General features: G+C 30.9%; 1 protein-coding gene across 1 annotated transcript; it reads left to right on the top strand.

Annotated features, from left to right (window-relative positions):
• Positions 1–267: 267 nt before the first annotated feature.
• LOC114336834 (uncharacterized) lies at positions 268–16,562 on the top strand. Its single transcript, XM_028287218.2, has 2 exons — positions 268–416; positions 11,693–16,562. The coding sequence occupies exons 1-2, from the start codon at positions 372–374 to the stop codon at positions 12,101–12,103; spliced, it is 456 nt and encodes a 151-aa protein (XP_028143019.1). The 5' UTR covers positions 268–371; the 3' UTR covers positions 12,104–16,562.
• Positions 16,563–17,423: the final 861 nt, after the last annotated feature.

Here is a 17,423-nt window from a genome sequence, read left to right as displayed (position 1 = left end):
ACAGAAAGCACTAAACAGAAACAAACGGAGGAAACTGGGGGAAGCCTATGTTCAAAATTGGACGAATTAAAGGGCAAAAGAAGAAGATAATCCATAAATACCGAGATTACGTGAATTATGATAGATTTTAATTAATTATTGTTTTTGATTTATGGACCATATATTTTAATTATAATTAAAATTAATTATAAAATCTTAATTATTAAAATTAATTATAAAAATGTGTAAAAGACCATTTTAGATGTGGAAAGATATAATTTTATGAGTTGTGTGGGAATGACTTAGAGTATATAACACCGTCTAAATTAAGTGTTAATATAGAAAAAATATATTTATAGTTAATTTACGATAGAACGAGTTCATTTTTCAATATGAAGAAGTTCATGTTTGGTTTTGCTGTTTTTGTGGTTGTTTTGGTAAGCATCTCTTTAGTCAATTAGTAAATTATGTTCCTATTTTTGTTAAGGGTTAAGGGAAGTTACGCACAAAATAAAGTTGGTCCCTATTTTTTTGGTAAAAGAAATCGTGAAAATCATCCCCAATTGGCAGCCCAAATGAAATTAATCGTTACCACTTCACAAGTTGCTTTACACGTGTAGGTATGTATTATTTATATTATGATCTGTAAGTTGCATCGGTTCAAAGTGCTTATTTTTGAAGGGGTTGTAGTTGAAAGGGCCTGAAATAGTCAATAATCACGAGTGTATGCAAATTTTGAACAGCCATATCATAACCAATTTTTGCCTTACAGAAAAAAAAATCCAAAATATTCAGAAAAAAAAAACCTACCCTTTTTTACTGTTTGTAATTTTTTAAAATCACTAATAAATTTTAAGTCATTTTAAAAACAAAAGCATTTTTTTTCAAAATTAAAAATTAAAAAAAGTACTTTAAAACCAAATTTTATAAAAAATAAGCCCTTTGAACAAATGAAGCTTACAAAGCATATACAAAATACATAAGCAACGTAACTTGTGAAGCGGTAACGATTAATTTGATTTAAGATACTAATTCTGTACGTTAGAATTGAAATGGCGGTAGTCCATTTTTACAGTAAATGGAGATATGCAGCCAATAATACACTTAAAAGTGTTATCTTTCGAATGGTGGTTAATAGGTGGTTGTACAGGCAATATTACTAAAATTGCAAGTCGGATGTCCACTGTGAAATTTGTTGCAAAAAGCCCTATGTGGTACACCGGTCTTTTTTGCATGGTACACTGATTGTTAAAAAGACGGTAGTCCAATCTCTATGGACACCCCATGTCAGCTGTGTAAAAATTGAGGTTATAAGCTAATGTTTTTGCATGGTTTATAGATAAAAGTAACTTTTTCTTTATCGAGATTAATGTGATAATAAATAACAACCAAAAATGTCTGAATCAAGAACAAAGAAGATGGTTCTACTGAGTTCAATCTTCATTTCAAGCCCCCTAACATTGATACATGTGACACCTGTGGCAGTTTTGAAAATAAGCGAAAAGAGGCAGATCCTAATGTTGAAGATATTTTAAAGAAAAAAGCAGATCACTTGAATGACGCAGATAACAGATACAAGTTAAAAAGGCAGGATAAAATAAGATGCAAGCAGAATTTAAAAGAAGTCGTAGCAATGATGGATTTGCAAAAATGCCTCCATACACCTATGTTAACTAAGTTAACTAATAGAAAATCGTTTTATTTAAATCAGTTATATACATTTAATTTTACTGTCTATAATGACAGTACTTCCGAAGGTTCATGCTTCATGTGGGACGAGTCTATTGCAAAAAGGGGTGGCAACGAGATAGCTTCCGCTGTAATAATGTGGTTAAAAAATTTACCTTCTACAACAGAAGAGGTAACATTTTGGTCAGACAACTGCTCTGGCCAAAACAGAAATTTTTTTTAAGGCCCATAACACCTTAGTAGTTAGAATTCATCATAAATATTTACTCAAGGGGCATACACACAACAAAGCAGACACAATACATGCACTAATTGAGAGAAAGAAGAAAAGACTGACTACTATGAATATTTCTGTAGGTACCTCATTAATGGACCCAGTTTATAAGGACCTGCAGTTCGTTACAACCACTTATTATTGTTTATGAGATGAAAAAAGTGACTTTTCTAACTTTGAAAAAATGGGCAAAGAATCGAAAAGCCCGTTTGTGAATCGGAAACGGAACACAGACAATGAACCCTTTCTATCCTCTAAAATTGTGCACTTGAAAGTCGAAACAGACCACCCTGGCATTATGTTTTATAAAACAACATTTTCCCAGGAAAATTTTAAATCTGTCAATTTTAAAAGGAAAATGAGAAGTTCTCTCGATGGTCTCCTACCAAAGACATTGGACTAAATAAATAATAAAAATTCAATTCCAATTGATAGTTCAAAATATAACCACCTAATGGAATAATTGCTAGAATGGGTACCTTCTATTTACCATTCCTACTATAAATCTTTAAAAACAACATAAAATAAAGTTGTCGTTAACGAAAATAATTCTTCATGTTCCGAAGATGATTAAATGCTTTTTAATTTAAAATTTATATTATTTTTGTAATGTTAAGTTCTGATTATAACGTTCTTTTCCTAATAAAATCATACCAAAAGGGCGGCTGTCCTGTTTTTTTATTGATATAGTACCACAGAAAAAAAAGGCTGTAGTCCTAAATTATTTATTATTTTAATATAAAACAACTTAACGCCGATTATGTTATTGTAAAATAAAATACAAAGCATGCTTTACCACTTTCCTTTAAATCATAAAGCTGCAACATCATTTGATAATTTTAAAGGCATTTAAAATTATGGTGTACAAATTAAGAGCACTAATTTTGATCTACTGCAAAACAAACTGAAAGTGACTTCCGCCCTTTCAATTCTAACGTACAGAATTAGGGGGTGATTTTCTCGACTTTTTTAACAAAAAAAAAGGACCAACTTTATTTTGAGCATAACTTGCTTACTTTTGATGCTAGAAACTTTTTTAGAAAACAAAAATAAATATTTTTTAAACACTTTAAAAAAGTTGTAATGAGTTCCCCAAAAAGTGCATATAATCTTTTGTTTATTTCACGTTGAAATATTCGCTTTGAATATTTCAAACTAAAACTACAACTTTGCTTCTGCTGGGTCTAGTAGAGAGTTCATAAATACACCATTTTTTTCACTTTTTTAGAAGCTAAATTTTTGCTGAGAATGTTTTTTCGATAAAATACTTACTTTTTGAGTTATTTGCAAAAAACCTCCTCAAAACGAGTTTTTTTTGTGGAAAAATGAACATATTTACTGGCAAATAACTTGAAAAGTATTAACTTGTGAAAAAATGCTAGACTATAGAACAAAAGTTGCTTAGAATTAGTTAAACTACATTTACAATCAAGATACAGTAGAAATAAACAAACCAAGACACGTTAAATGCTACTAGGAGCACTTCCGAATCATAATTTACAATGTATAAACTTTGGAAATCATGATCTGGGATTTACCATGTATATGCATTGTAAATTATGATTTGGGAGTGCTCCAAGTAGCATTTAACGTGTCTTGGTTTGTTCATTTCTACTGCATCTTGTTTGTAAATTTAGTATAGAATTACTCAGTTTATCTATTTCCGGACCTATTTCTAACGTAGATTTTTTCACTCCTGAGAAGGGGTAAAACTCACCCCCAGGGCAAAAGCACACATCCGCACAATATCAGTTTTCTTCTTTGACATGTTTCCTATGTGTATGCCAAATTTCATGTCAATGTAATATAAGCGGTTCTTTCAAATTTGGAACAAAAACCGTGATTAAATGTACTATTAGGGCTTACAATACCGAGCCAAAATCTCAATACCGGTATTTGGTATTTAAAATTTCAAATACCGGGATCCCGGTATTAAAACCGGTATTATGAATAAAAAATATACACGTTATATTTATACTATCCTCAGTTGTTATATCGACTTGTTACTAAATAATATACGAAACCTATTAAATTTTGTTTTGAAATGAGTAGATGTTGTTTATATCATTACATAGAGAGTAGGAATAGATTTTTACATAGATAGATACAAAAAATTACATAGATACAAAACATACACATTACATAGATACAAAAAATGTGCAAATAGAAAAACTATATATTTGATTCTAGGATTTTTGCATATAATAGGATAGTAATATTACTTATGAAATTTGCTATTTGTAAATTAATTTAACTTTAAAATATTTATATTAATACAAAGATTAACTTACTGTGACAAATATTTTATATGGATTGCTCTGTATTTAGACCGCTATACAGGGTGTAACGAAAATACAGGTCATAAATTAAATCACATATTTTGAGACTAAAAATAGTTCGAATGAACCTAATGTACCTTAGTACAAATATGCACACAAAAAAAGTTACAGCCCTTTGAAGTTACAAAATAAAAATCGATTTTTTCGAATATATCGAAAACTATTAGAGATTTTTTATTGAAAATGAATATGTGGCATTCTTATGGCAGGAACATCTTAAAAAAGAATTACAGTGAAATTTGTGCACCCCATAAAAATTTTATGGGGGTTTTGTTCCCTTAAACCCCCCCAAACTTTTGTGTACGTTCCAATGAAATTATTATTGTGGTACCGTTAGTTAAATTCAATATTTCTAAAACTTTTTTGCCTCTTGGTATTTTTTCGATAAGGCAGTTTTTATCGAGTTGCAGCTTCTTTTTTAATATGTTTACATAAAAATTTTATGGGGGTTTTGTTCCTTTAAACCCCCCAAATGTTTGTGTATGTTCCAATTAAACTTTTACTGCAGTACCATTAGTTAAACACAGTGTTTTTAAAACTTTTTTGCCTCTTTGTATTGTATATATATATATATATATATATATATATATATATATATATATATATATATATATATATATATATATATATATATATATATATATATATAGTGGCTAAACACCCCTTTAGGGGTTACGCCGCTTACGCTCTCTAGATCTATGTTTTGAGGTAGATCAGTCCTCATGTTCGTTATTTAATTTTCTCTGTTATTTTTCTCCACTCATTCCTGTCTCTGGTTTTCCCTTTCCAATGTCGTATGCCCGCATTGTTGAGATCACTTACTACTTCTTGTAACCATGTAGATCTTGGTCTTCCACGTCTTCTTTTGCCAGCTAGTGTCCATTCCAATATTGAGTATATCGTCGTAGTTGATCCGGATCTCCATATGTGTCCTAGCCATTTTGCTCTTTGCTGTTTTATTTTACATACTATATCCTCCTCAATTTCTTCCAGTAACTCAAGGTTCGTTCTTTGTCTAAATTCATTGTCATTTATTTTTATTGGTCCTAATATTGCTCTTAGTATTTTTCTTTCTTGTATTCTAAGGTTTTCCTCTTGTTTTTTTGTCATGCTAAGAGTTTCGGCTGCATTGTATTGTATATGTTGATCTAATTTATACATCACAATACACAAAAAAATAAAAAATAGATCTAAAAATGTAAATTTTGAAAAATGACAATTCTGATTAATAAATCTTAAGAATTTTTATATAACTCATTTTATGTATTTATATAGACGAGATTTAATAATTTGGTTGTAGAAGCTGATATAAACCTTCACCTTAAATTAACGACATTCACGCTTTTAGAAATACTTGACTTGTATGATGTGTAGTAAACGTGTTTAATAAATATTTTTTACAATGATATTGATTGTTTATCTTCAAAAATAATTTCTTGTAATAGCAAAAAATATCTTAGAAGAAAGTATATTGTGCATCAATTCACTTTTTATAAATTAAGCTAATACCGAAATACCGGTATTTTTATTATAAATACCGGTATCGAATACCAGACAAAAATCGTCCGGGATCCCGGTATTCGGGATCCCGGGATTCCGGTATTGTAAGCCCTATGTACTATCAGGTCAACTAGCCAAGTAGTCCAAGTAATGAAGCTTAAAATAGGACAAAACCTCGCAATTTTTACAGAATGGATCGATTTGCTTGAAAATTTGAGAATCAGTAGTGGATAGTTCAAGGATCAAAATCTATATCATACCAAAAGGCGCTTTTACCATGGGGGTGGTTGCCACCCCATCTCGTGGGTGAAAATTTTTATTATATTTTGACCGCAATAGTTGGTAAAAACATTCATTTTAAGCAAAAAACGTTCTATACATTTTTTTATAAAATTAATAGTTTCGATTTATTGGCTATCGAAAGTATTAGTTTTATATCGAGAAAATCATTGTTTTTAATCAGTTTTCTGCTAATAACTCAAAAAGTTTTCGTTTTATCAAAACAACTTTACCTAACAAAAATTGACCTTTTGAAAAAATAAACAAAACCGTTTTTTTTTTATTTTCTTCCAATAGTAATCGAGCTATACTTTATTATATGTTGGCTCTTCTTCGTCAAATGCTAAATACTGTAGTTTCAAAGTCAAAAGACGGGAAAACTATGCATTTTTCGAGGATAACTTGTTGAATGAAACTAATGACTTATAATGAAAATAATGTCAGTCCCTATTTTTTTAAACAAAAAATTTATCGTAAACAACCCCCTAATCACCACTTTAATTAAAATTTGTCATTGACCTGATTTGGTTTTCTTGATTTATGTATTTTTAATAGGTTCTAGAAGTTTGATCAACTTAGAATGATTAGTTTTTAAAAAATGGAGTTAAAAGCGAATAACGAGTTTTTTTAGTTTGGTAAAAAATGCCCTTTTCTTCAGAATAGAAAGATTAGCATCAGAGATAAGAAAAAATATTTAAATATGAAAATGTAGCATATTTAATTCCCAAGAACATGGTTTGCAAAAGTTTTTCTTACGGCAACAATGACAATTAAAACTTGTAATATCATGCAAAAACCACCTTTATCAACCCTTTCAATGCCATCTCTTTTTGTGACTGATAATTTTAAAAGGATTTAATATTAATAGCCTTATAGACCTTGAAAAACCTACAAAATTCTATTTTAATGAACTTTCTAAAATGAAAAATGAAAAAGATACGGTTAAAAAATCAATATATTTTTTTGAAAAAAAAAGGAGAAATCCAACTTAAAGCATAATAATGTAAGTTAGCGGTGTTTTTAGTGTCATTGGTCTCATTTATTCTTCTTTATTTATGTATTATTGATAGATTCTAGAAGTTTTACTGGCTTAGAATGATCAGTTTTTAAAAAACTGAAGTTTAAAGCGAATAACGAATGTTTGCAATTTGATAAAAAATTCAATTTTCTTCAGAATATAAAGATTAGCATCAGAGATATGAAAAAATGTTTAAATATAAAATTGTAGGTAATTTAATTACCAAGAACTTGGTTTGATAAAATTTTTCTACGGCAAAAATTGAGTGAATCGTAAATGAGTATAGGCACCATCGAAAAACATTGATTTTTTAGATACTATACCGGGTGTCCACTTATATTTTCCCCCATTTTAACTGCCTATAACTTCTAAACGGCTCAAGATAGAAATATGCGGTTTTCACTGAAATGTTTTATTTTAGTAAAAGTTTTGTCTGAATGAATGAAATTTTTTATATCGTTTTCAAATACGAAATAAAAAATGGCGGTTTTTTGAAAAAAACTTTGTTGACTTTTTTTTAATGGAACACCCAGTATATTCTTTTGTAAATTGAAAGAAAGGTCATTCACCTATCTAGCGACATAAAGTTTTTCAAAATCGGTTGTCAAATCACTGAGTAATTAATTTTTTAAATGAGAGGTGCAACGTGGATATCACATACCTAAATAACATAACTAAGCAAGTTATGTTATTTCCACGTTGCATCTCTCATTTTAAAAATTAATTGCTCAGTCATTTGACAACCGATTTTAAAAAATTTTATATCGCTGGATAGATAAATGACCGGTTTTTCAAGTTTTTAGGTAAATGATCATTTTTTATATCGGTTTTAAATAAAAAATGGCAGATTTAAAAAAAAAAGTTGTTGACTTTTTTTATTAAAACACCCAGTATATTTCTTTGTGTCTTGAAAAGACGGTCATTTACCTATCCAGCGATATAAAAATTTTTAAAATCCGTGGCCAAATGACTGAGCAATTAATTTTTAAAACGAGAGATGCAATGTGGAAATCACATAACATAATATCATTTTGCTCAGTTATGTTATTTAGGTATGTGATATCCACGTTGCACCCCTCATTTTAAAAATGAATTACTCAGTGATTTGACAACCGATTTAGAAAAACTTTATATCGCTGGATAGGTGAATGACCTTTCTTTCAATTTACAAAAAAATATACTGGGTGTTCCATTAAAAAAAAGTCAACAAAGTTTTTTTCAAAAATCCGCCATTTTTTATTTCGTATTTGAAAGCGATACAAAAAATTCAATCCATTCAGACAAAACTTTTACTAAAATAAAACATTTCAGCGAAAACCGCATATTTCTATCTTGAACCGTTTAGAAGTTATAGGCAGTTAAAATGGGGGAAAATATAAGTGGACACCCGGTATAATATGTAAAACTAACAATTTCGATAGCGAATAAATCGAAAACTATTAATTTTATCAAAAAAATGTATAGAACATTTTTTGCTTAGAATGAATGTTTTTATTAACTTTTGCGGTCAAAATATAATAAAAAATTTCCACCCCCGAGATGGGGTGGCACCCCCATGGTAAAAGCGCCTGTCGGCATCATATAGATTTTGATCCATGGACTATCCACTACTTATTCTCAAATTTTCAAGCAAATTGATCCATTCTGTAAAAATTGCGAGGTGAAAAGCTTTGGTTCTTGGACTAACGTATAAGAACTTGGTTTATCTCTTACTTTCTCACAACGTAATATGTTTTCCATTAGTGCACTTATCATGCACTGTATTTAATAGAGAGCTTTGATAAAATTTTAAATTCGAAAAAAATGTTATAAATCACAACAGAACATAATTTAAAACATGTATCAAAGATAAAAAAGTTGTTTTTGTCTTTCGTTTGGCCCCTAAAGACGATTAAAAATTCAAATTATACCAGCCAGCCCAAAACGCGCCGTGACGTCATATGGTTATCTGTTTACATTCTGCACCAACAAACAAATTAAATTAGACATTATAAACGTCAGTAGAAAATACAGTTATGTGACGTCACCAGTGTCTTTGATCGTTTGAACTATTTTAAATACGTAGAAAACTAGTACTTTTACAAAATGGCACTAAACAACACTTATAGTGTTTTCTTTTATTTTCCATAGTAAACCTTCTTTCCTTTCCTTTAAAAACTATATCAAACTCCAATCTCAACAAACTGGTATATATTATTACAATGACATACGATAAATGTCATTAGAATATAAATATCTTTCCCTTATTCCGCGACAATGAGCTGGCCAAATACCCAAGTAGGTGAAGGCCAATAAACTAAACAAGAAGAAGAATATACCTAAATATAACCATAAACATAACCATATAGTAGAACTATGTGACGTCACGGGTCGTTTGAACTATTTTAAATCACAGAAGATTTTAAATTTGTACTTCTAAGTTCTTATGAGTTTTTGAAGCGTGAAATTTTGTAAATCTCATTTTTAAACATAACTGAAAATAGTCTAGGCGCCAGAGGGGTCACCGTGTCATATTCAATTCTGATGGACAAACTCAACGGTTTCTTATGGATTTTTGGTTGCTGATTACGAATTTCGAGGGGGGATTTCGATCCGAGTGGTCAAAAAATTGTTATAAACAATTTAATTGTTTATAAATTGTTTATAAGGCTCTTACTCATAAACTAAAAGAGATAAAAAAAAATGTTTCAAACAAAATTTGTTCCTTAATAGAAAACGAAGAAAAAACCGTTTACTAAACTTAAATCGAACAATTAGAACTCAAGATATTGTAAAATTAGTGCACAATGCAAATTGCAAATTGTAAAATAAGTATTTTTCGAAGCTTTATCGATCGTAACTCGGCTTCTACGCATGCAAATAAGTCTTAGAAGGTGTCGTTTTAAAGCTTAATTAATAGGCTTCCAAACAATTTTTGTTAAATTACTTGATCTTCATGTGTTTTAAAGTTATACCCGTTTGAAGTTACAATTTTCTTAAAAATATTGTACATTCATTTGTTTATAAGGGTTTCAAGCAAATTTGAGCTATAAACATTTATACTTTAATGAACAATAATGATAGAAAAACTCAAAAGGAACAATTTGAGGTTACGAAAATGTTCATAAGTTTATTTTTGGCCAAGATGTCCATATTTAAATGGCGCGCGCTATGAGGTGCAAAATCGGCTCACCGCGTAAAGGTTCACGCGCTAACTTCTCGATGCAAATTATAATTTCTATGTATACATACGTTATCTTCATTTTTTATTTTTGAAGATCCTAATAAAATTTTATCATATAATTCTTATAATTAAATCATCATACTGTACCTCGTATCACCTTTCATTATATTTACATTGTCTTCTATTTTTTGCACTAAATGAGAAAAAAACATTAAAAACTAATATTTCAGAAGTATAACTAAAAAGTAAGTTGATATTATTTATTAATACTATTTTTACAAATATTTTTTCCATGCATCTGCAAATCTGCATAGAGATATACAGGGAATATCAGCTTTTTTTACATCTGCATAAGTTCTTAGCGAAATTTTAACAGTTACATGGTGGTACAAGTCTGTTCTTGTAGGCAGTAAAACTAAAACTTTTTGAGGCTTCAGAGTCTAATTATCTATATGATATCCATATAAAGTGGATCTAGTTCTTTTGCAGCATCATCAAGTCCCGTCAATTGTGTGTATGCCGCCACATCATAAATGCTCGTTTTATATGCAATGATGATGCTGCAATTGAACTCGATCCATTTTTATATGGATATCACATATTGGCTCATTTTCATGCGTAGAAGTCGAGTTACGATCGATAAAGCGTCGAAGAATACATACTTACTTGACTGTGAGCCAATCTTGCGCCTCATAGCGCGCCATTAAAATATCGACATCTTAGCCAAAAATAAACTTACGAACATTTTCGTAAGCTCAAATTGTTCCTTTTGAGTTGTTTTATCATTATTGTTAATTAAAATATAAATGTTTATAGCTCAAGTTTGCTTGAAACCGTTATAAACAAATTAATGTACAATTTTTTTAAGAAAATTATAACTTCAAACGGGTATAACTTTAAAACAAATGAAGATCAAATAATTTAACAAACTTTGTTTGGAAGCCTCTTAATTAAGCTTTAAAAGGACACCTTATAAGGCTCATTTGCATGAGTAGAAGCCGAGTTACGATCGGTAAAGCTTCGAAAAATACTTATTTTGCAATTTGCAATTTGCATTGTGCACTAATTTTACAATATCTTGAGTTCTAATTGTCGGATTTAAGTTTAGTAGACGGTTGTTTCCTCGTTTTTTATTAGGGAAGAAATTTTATTTGAAACATTTTTTTTATCTCTTTTAGTTTATGAGCCAGAGCCTTATAAACAATTTATAAACAATTAAATTGTTTATAACAATTTTTTGACCACTCGGATCGAAATCCCCCTCGAAATTCGTAATAAGCAGCAAAAAATCCATAAGAAACCGTTGAGTTTGTCCATCAGAATTGAAAATGACACGGTGACCTCTATTTGGCGCCTAGACTAAAATTATTATGTAATAGAAAAAAATGTGCAAGATCCCTATTATCTTCACTGATTTTGATCATAAAATTAATCGTAATAAATTGTTGCAGGCTATCACCAAAGAATCTATAGCTGACACCAACAAAGACCAAAAGTTCCTAGAGGCATTAGAGAAAATGCATGAAAGTTACAACACGTGTGAGAAGGAGTTCGGTCAACAACCGGGTTACGTTGCAGTAGAAGGACATAATAACATAAAGAAAGAAGACGAGGAGAAAGTAGCTGCCTTTACGCTCTGTTTTCTTAGCAAATTAGGTCTTATCTCAAAAAATGGTGATATAATTGAAGACGGAGTTCGAAGTTTTCTAACAGATTTTCTTGGAGATACCGATCGTGAAAAAGAACTCGTACAGAAAGTTTTGACGATATGTAAACCACTTGTTGAATCCCAACTTATTCCACAGTATAAAGCTCTCGCTTTTCAACAGTGCAAGGATAAACACATTAAGCCTGATCATTGATCAAATAAAATAAAATCAAAATTAATCCAGGCTGTATCATCGCCCCCGTTAGGTAAATTATTATTCCGATTCGATTTTTTTGCAAAAACTTACTCAAAAAAGGTCCTTATAACAAATCCACAGGCGGTACCGTGATCAAAAAACTGTATAAACAATTTTTTTTAATTCACAAAAACAATGTTTTCACTTCCCTCAAATGTTTTTACATCATTTGGGTCATTCGGAGCAAAAAAGGTCTTTTGTGATTTTTCTCTAAAATTGATTGTTGTCGAGGTATACGCGTTTTAAAATTTGAAAAATGCGAAAATGACTATTTTCAAGGCTTAATAACTCAGTTAAAAATTATTATTATTATGAAAGTCAGAAATTGGCCAAATCAAAGTTTAAAGCCTCCCTTCAAAATCCTGAATAAATGTGTGTCATTATTTATATTACTAAGCGTTTATTTTTAACTGTTAAAAATGAGCGCTAACCGCGTATTGAGGCAGCCGTCAATGTGAGTGCGAGTGAGATGCACCATTGGACTGCCGGAATGGTGCATCTCTTTCACACTCACCATTGACGGCCGCCTAATACGCGGTTAGCGCTCATTGTTAACAATTAAAAATAACCGCTTAGTAATACAATAATGACACAAATTTCTTCAGGATCTTATAGGGGGCTTTAAACTTTGATTGTATCAATTTCTGACTTTCATAATAATAGTTTTTAATCGAGTTATCCAGCCTTAAAAAATAAATAGTCATTTTCGCATTTTTCAAATTTGAAATCGCGTATAACTCGACAACAATCAATTTTAGAGAAAAATCACATAAGACATTTTTTGATCCGAATGACCCAAGTGTTTAAAAAAAATTGTCCGAAGTGAAGACATTGTTTTTGTGAATTTGTTTAAAAAAATTGTTTAATCAATTTTTCGACCACGGTACCGCCTGGCACCCTGTGGATTTGTTATAAGGACCTCTTTTTGAGTAAGTTTGTACAAAATAATTGAATCGGAAAAATTTACCTAACGGGGGCGATGATGCACCCTGGACTTAATGAAATTCCGTACAGGTTGGAATAAATTTTATATCAAAGTTTAGGTGAAAACAAAAGATATTATCCAGAAAGTATATAACTTATATAGGGGGATCGTTGGGGATAATGAAAAATTGACCATTTTTGCACACAATTTACTTTTTTAACTGCTACGGTAATTCATGTTTTTATGAAGGTTTTTATTTACCTTAAAGTGAAAGATAAAAGCCTTCATTTAAGACATATACCGTGAGGACGTTTTAGTTGGAATAAATTCATTATCTCGAGAAGGGGAGAATTTGGAGAGAAATCCGAAGATAGGTCGATTTTTATTTTTAAATTATGACATTTTGGCATATATATCATACTAGAGGCGTCATCCATCTGGGCGTGATGACGTAATCGATGATTTTTTTTAAATGAGAGTAGGGGTCGTGTGATAGCTCATTTGAAAGGTTATTTAATTCTCTATTTAGTAATGTATGTAAACATTAACATAATTATTTATACAGGGTGCCCAAAAAAATGTAATTAAATTAATTGAGACAAAAGGAAAAATGTATGTAATTCATTTATTTCAAAATACATTTGAGTGCTGTCAGAAAACAGAAAGAAATATTTATTTGACAAATAAACATTGTTCTTCGCTTAAATTCAGTGTTAAAACTGCCACCCACCTGTCTCTTAGCAGTTTGAACATTGAATTTAAGTGAAAAGTAATGTTTATTTGTGAAATAAACATTAATAGCGGTTTTTTTAATAGCAGTAAAATGTATTTCGAATTAAATAAATTCCTTAGATTCTTCTTTTTGTGTAAATTAATTTATTAAATTTTTTTTGTACATCGTGGAGTATTGGGCGTATCTGCGTTTCTTGGCCGATAGTGTAAGACGGCTGGTGGCCAGCTTAGCGCGTCTTCTTGTGTTTATTCTCTGGTTAATCTGCGTACCAGTTCCTTCCATTCTCCTCTGTTTCTTGCTTTGTTTTTCACTTCCCCCCAACTTAAGTCCATTCTGTTGTATTCTCTGGTTATGATATATGTATGTATATGCAAAAAGTCATAATTTAAAAATAAAAATCGACCTGTCTTAGGATTTCTCTCGAAATTCTCCCCTTCTCGAGATAATGAATTTATTCCAACTCAAACGTCCTCACGGTATATGACTTTCCTTGACCTCTTATCTATGATGGATCTTTGTCAAGTTTGTGCTGGGCGAGCTCTTTTTCTTTTTCCTGGGGGATTCCACTCTAAGGCAGTCTCTGCAATACTGGAGCTATTTTTTCAGAGTGTGTGACCGACCCAACTCCATTTTCTGGAAGGTATTTCATTTTCTACTCTCTTTTTTAGTCAAGTATAGTAAATCTTCGTTTCTGATGATGTTAGGCTAGAAATTACAAACAATTCTTCATAGACATTCATTAACAAAGACCTGCAGTTTTCATGTAAGAGTTTTTGTTACTTTCCAGGTTTCACATTCCTAGAGTAGGACAGACATGACATTTGACTGGAATATTTGGATCTTTGTCCTTGTAGTACACTCGTCAGACCTAAAAACAGAGTCGATCATGTTGAATGCTTGTTGAGCTTTTCGTATCCTCATACAAATTTTGTTTTCTGTGCCTCCGCTTTCTGTTATGACTCTTTCAAGATATGTAAAGTTTTCCTCATTTTCAATCTGCATGTTGTCGATAGTAAATAGCGTGTTGTTCCTTGCATTTATTCTCATGGACTTGGTTTTACTAATATTAATTTTCAAACCTATTTTATTGGCTTCAGTGGAAAGTATTTCCAATTGGTCAGCCACATCTTTGAAACTTTGTCCTAATAGGCAGATATTGTCGGCGTATTCTAGATCGCTTAGGCGTGTGGTTAACGCCCATTGTATCCCTCTTGTGTCAAAGTCTACAGCTTTGAAGAGAACATAGTCTAAAGCTATATTAAAGAGATACGGAGAAAGCACGCATCCCTGTCTAAAAATACGTCAACGTCAAATTCGTCACTGTTGATCTTATTGTGTGTCCCGCATTTCGGCTCAGTGTACAGTGACTTTGTAATGAAAATTATTTTATGCTGGATGTTTCTTAGCTCTACAATTTTCCATATAGCAGCATGAGATAAGCTGTCAAAGGCACGCTCGAAATCAACAAAAACCATGTATATGGGTGTGTTCCATTCAACCGATTGTGCCATTATTATCCTCACAGTATTACTGTGATCTATGAAGGAGGATTCTGGTCTAGAACCTGCTTGATTATCTCGAAATTCAACCTTGTTTGTTGATCTTTAAGTATGATGGTCATTAAAAAACCGAATCTCAGGAAAAATGGTCCTACAAAAACTTTATTCTGTTTTAGATGTGTAACAAATTGTCAGAAACACGAATATCGAAACAGTATTTCAAAAATTTGAATCCCCGCGACGTTATTAAAAAACAAGTTAAAAACAAATTAGAACAATTTTCAAACGCCATTTTGGAGGGGAGTTTAATGGAAATTTTGATTTGTGAATGAATTTATCGAAAATATACATAAAAAAAGAAATAAAACTTATACAAATGTTATACTCTGTCGGCAATAACCGCGTTTTTTTGCAATAATTTTTTTCCTTTATATTGGATTCATAACACAACATTTCCTGCAAAATAAGTTTTTATAGTGCTTACTTATAACGCAAATAATAATTTTGCGAAATTTGTTTTTCGATCTTTATTTATAATTATTTAAATAAACGAGGGGCCTAAACTTAATCTTATATGAAAGCTTTTTCTTTCAACTTTACAGAACAATATCTTAAAAACCTTCATAAAAAAATGAATTACCACAGCAATTAAATAGTAAATTATGTGAAAAATAACCCATTTTTCATTATTCAAAAGATGATCCCTCATATAGATTTATATCACTTTCAAGCAGTGGAGGATCCATGAGGGTGTCACGGGGGTCAGGACCCCCCCCCTAGAGACGAGACGAAAATAAATATTAATTCAATAATCCTAAAAACAAAAGAAAAACCGAGAGCCGTCGAAAAAAATATAGGCCCACCCACAAAATAATTTAAAACCCACTTATCCTAGGGTAGTAAGACTAAGTGACCTTGAATTAGAGAAAAGTAATTAAATTACCCTCAAGATCCATGACCCCAAAAAAAATTTTGGATCCGCCACTGCTTTCAAGAAAGTTTATGATATCAATAACCTACTATCTTGGAAATATCTTTTGTTTTCAACTGACTTTGATATAAAATTTGTTCCAACTTGTACGGAATTATGTTTTGCATTACAATTACATCTAATTTTTTTATTTATAATCATATCCCTTCTACCATACAATGGTGTAGGGCCTGTAGGGTTATACAATGGTGTAGGGTTAATTACATCTAATAATTTTATTTAATTGGTATTTTATTGAATTAAATTATAATAAAAATTTACTACCTAAAGCAACCTTATTTTCAAAAATTCCTTGAGAGAGCTTCTCAACAAACTAATTAGTTTTAACTATCTTAAACTTTGTGAGGTGGTTTTTTAGTGTGATGACTTAGTGTGATCAACTAGTCCGAAAAATCCGGGACATGGCCCGAATTATGAAGTCATGTCCCGGCATCCCGGACGAGACTTCCGGGCCATCCGAATTTTCAAGGTTTTGGTAAACTTCTATTTTGCAATTTTGAATACGTTATAGCTACGTTATATATATATATATATATATATATATATATATATATATATATATATATATATATATAGTTACGTTGCTATGTATATAGCTACGTTATAGTTACGTTATAAAAATACTGTGCAGTTTGTATTATTCGGATTCTATATTATCTTTTCCGATAATAAGAACGACGAAAACTCTGTGGATTGAAGATATATTTGAAGATTTCGTTTTGAGGTTAGGATGGATAACAACATGTGTAGTGCTTGCTCCCTTGATTTGGGCAATGATGAAAAGCAGATTATTGCCTGCGACAGCTGTAGATCTAAATTACATCTGGCTGAAAAATGCTCTGGTTTATCTACTTCTGAGACAAGAGCAGTGGTTCTTCAGAAGCGACTTCTAATGTACTTTTGTAGTGACTGTCGAGATTCTTTTAAAAATGTGCCCATTTTTGTGAGGAGGTTTATGATGCTGGAAGAAGAAATAACCAGCTTAAAGAATAAAATTAATCAGATTTAAAATAATAGCTCTCAGACTTCTGCCAACTCAATCTATTATGAGGTTCAGCAGCGCATTGAACGAGCTAACAACCTAATAATCTATAAGATGCCTGAATCTAATTCTAATATCCTGTCAGAAC

This window comes from Diabrotica virgifera, chromosome 6, assembly GCF_917563875.1.
Source record: "Diabrotica virgifera virgifera chromosome 6, PGI_DIABVI_V3a".
NCBI classification, from domain to species: Eukaryota; Metazoa; Arthropoda; class Insecta; order Coleoptera; family Chrysomelidae; genus Diabrotica; species Diabrotica virgifera.
The sequence above is the reverse complement of the archived record's forward strand: the minus strand, read 5'-3'. Positions and strand labels throughout refer to the sequence as shown.

Coding starts and splice junctions, on each gene's coding strand:
- LOC114336834 (XM_028287218.2), top strand. CDS start 372: ATGAAGAAGTTCATGTTTGGTTTTGCTGTTTTTGTGGTTGTTTTG. Junction 417..11,692: donor CTGTTTTTGTGGTTGTTTTG/GTAAGCATCTCT, acceptor AAATTGTTGCAG/GCTATCACCAAAGAATCTAT.